The sequence below is a fragment of the Mesoplodon densirostris genome, chromosome X, assembly GCF_025265405.1.
Source record: "Mesoplodon densirostris isolate mMesDen1 chromosome X, mMesDen1 primary haplotype, whole genome shotgun sequence".
NCBI classification, from domain to species: domain Eukaryota; kingdom Metazoa; phylum Chordata; class Mammalia; order Artiodactyla; family Ziphiidae; genus Mesoplodon; species Mesoplodon densirostris.
The window spans coordinates 45,670,370-45,672,144 of record NC_082681.1 but is presented as its reverse complement, the minus strand read 5'-3'; the positions used below and the strand labels follow the sequence as shown (position 1 = coordinate 45,672,144).

The 1,775-nt window shown below is 43.8% G+C and overlaps 1 protein-coding gene across 1 annotated transcript; it reads left to right on the top strand.

Moving 5' to 3' along the window:
• The first annotated feature begins 409 nt into the window (after positions 1–409).
• LOC132482253 (large ribosomal subunit protein uL6-like) lies at positions 410–995 on the top strand. The gene has a single exon (XM_060087412.1). The coding sequence runs from the start codon at positions 417–419 to the stop codon at positions 993–995; it is 579 nt and encodes a 192-aa protein (XP_059943395.1). The 5' UTR covers positions 410–416.
• The last annotated feature ends 780 nt before the right edge of the window (positions 996–1,775 follow it).

Below are 1,775 nucleotides of genomic sequence, written 5' to 3'. Positions count from 1 at the left end.
TGTTGGGACACCAGGCAAAGAGGGCTGTTCTACCTGGGGAGATACCTGGTTCCATAACCCTGGCATCAGTGCTCAGGCCCTGGAGACAATGGCAGAAACTTATCTTTAACTTTAGTTCTCATAGCCAATAAGGTGGCACCAGCTCTAGAAGATAAGAGAATCAGTCTAAACTTCCTTGTACTCTTGTAATGGATGACAGACTGGCCTTAGGGAACATTCAGGCTCAAGGGGGAGGAGTATATCTGATCAAGAACATCTCCTTTCTGGTTGGCTTAATTCCACCAGGTGGAGCAGCTCAGCTATTCCAGGAGTGCAGGTGCGACACTCTGCATAGTTTGGACACATTCTTCCAGGATCTGGTATATGCAGTGAATCAAAAACTGATATTTGCTCTCTTTGCCACATCTACTGCGAGAATGAAGACCATTCTCAGCAATCAGACTGTCGACATTCCAGAAAATGTAGACATTACTCTGAAGGGACGCACAGTTATTGTGAAGGGCCCCAGAGGCACCCTGCGGAGGGACTTCAATCACATCAATGTAGAACTCAGTCTCCTTGGGAAGAAAAAGAAGAGGCTCCGGGTTGACAAATGGTGGGGGAATAGGAAGGAACTGGCCACTGTTCACACTATCTGTAGTCATGTACAGAACATGATCAAGGGTGTTACACTGGGCTTCCGTTACAAGATGAGGTCTGTGTATGCTCACTTCCCCATCAACGTTGTTATTCAGGAGAATGGTTCTCTTGTTGAAATCCGAAATTTTTTGGGTGAAAAATACATCTGCAGGGTTTGGATGAGGCCAGGTGTTGCTTGTTCAGTATCTCAAGCCCAGAAAGATGAGTTGATTCTTGAAGGAAATGACATTGAACTTGTGTCAAATTCAGCTGCTTTGATTCAGCAAGCCACAACAGTTAAAAGCAAGGATATCAGAAAATTTTTGGATGGTATCTTTGTTTCTGAAAAAGGAACAGTTCAGCAAGCTGATGAATAAGATATGAGTGATCTAGTTACAGAAACCGCAAGATATTTGTGATATTTTATATCACATATGTGATATTTTAAAAATGAATAAAAACTCTTTTGACTTTTGGGAAAAAAAACTGATATTTGACGCTATGTCGCCAAATCTAGTGTATATAAATCTGGGAACCAAGGAGTGAAAATCAGACTGGCTCACATAAAAATGAGTCTGATTCCTTTATGATGTTTGAGTGCTGAGGACTTTTAGGACTCAGGCTTCCCTCTTTCCCTCCACCCCACAGCTGGGCAAGCTGACAAGAAATCCCAGGTAATCTATTCTTGGAAGCCAGCAGGAGGTTCGAACCATGCAAGCCCCTACCTCTGCACCAAAACCCTCACCCTGGCCCCACCCCGTAACCAAAACAAAAACCTGAAATCAGTCTCCTTTCCCACTCTTTCAAACTGTTTTCAGAGCAGTCTGGGAAGGCTTCCCTGCTCTTCCCTGAAAGCCTTATTATGTAAGGAATAAACCTTGTCCTACCGTCTTAATATGTGTTACGTTTGGTGTCAGCAGTCTTGACATCTGAAGCAAATTTTAGCTGGGAGGATGGGGTCCATCCTTTCTTTCTGGAGTGTCTACAACAGTTCTTCTCACTATCATTCCCTGTAGCACACTTGCAGAATGTATGCTTCCCATCCCTGAAACTTTAGGGTCTGCCATATTCAATATTCTGGGTCTCAAGAGAGACTGTTTCTGGTAAGGCATACAGGTTGGATTCTACTGGACTTGAAGCTACAGCGACCATCTGGT

What these genes read in the sequence shown, in the direction of transcription:
- LOC132482253 (XM_060087412.1), top strand. Translation starts at nt 417, where the DNA reads ATGAAGACCATTCTCAGCAATCAGACTGTCGACATTCCAGAAAATGTA.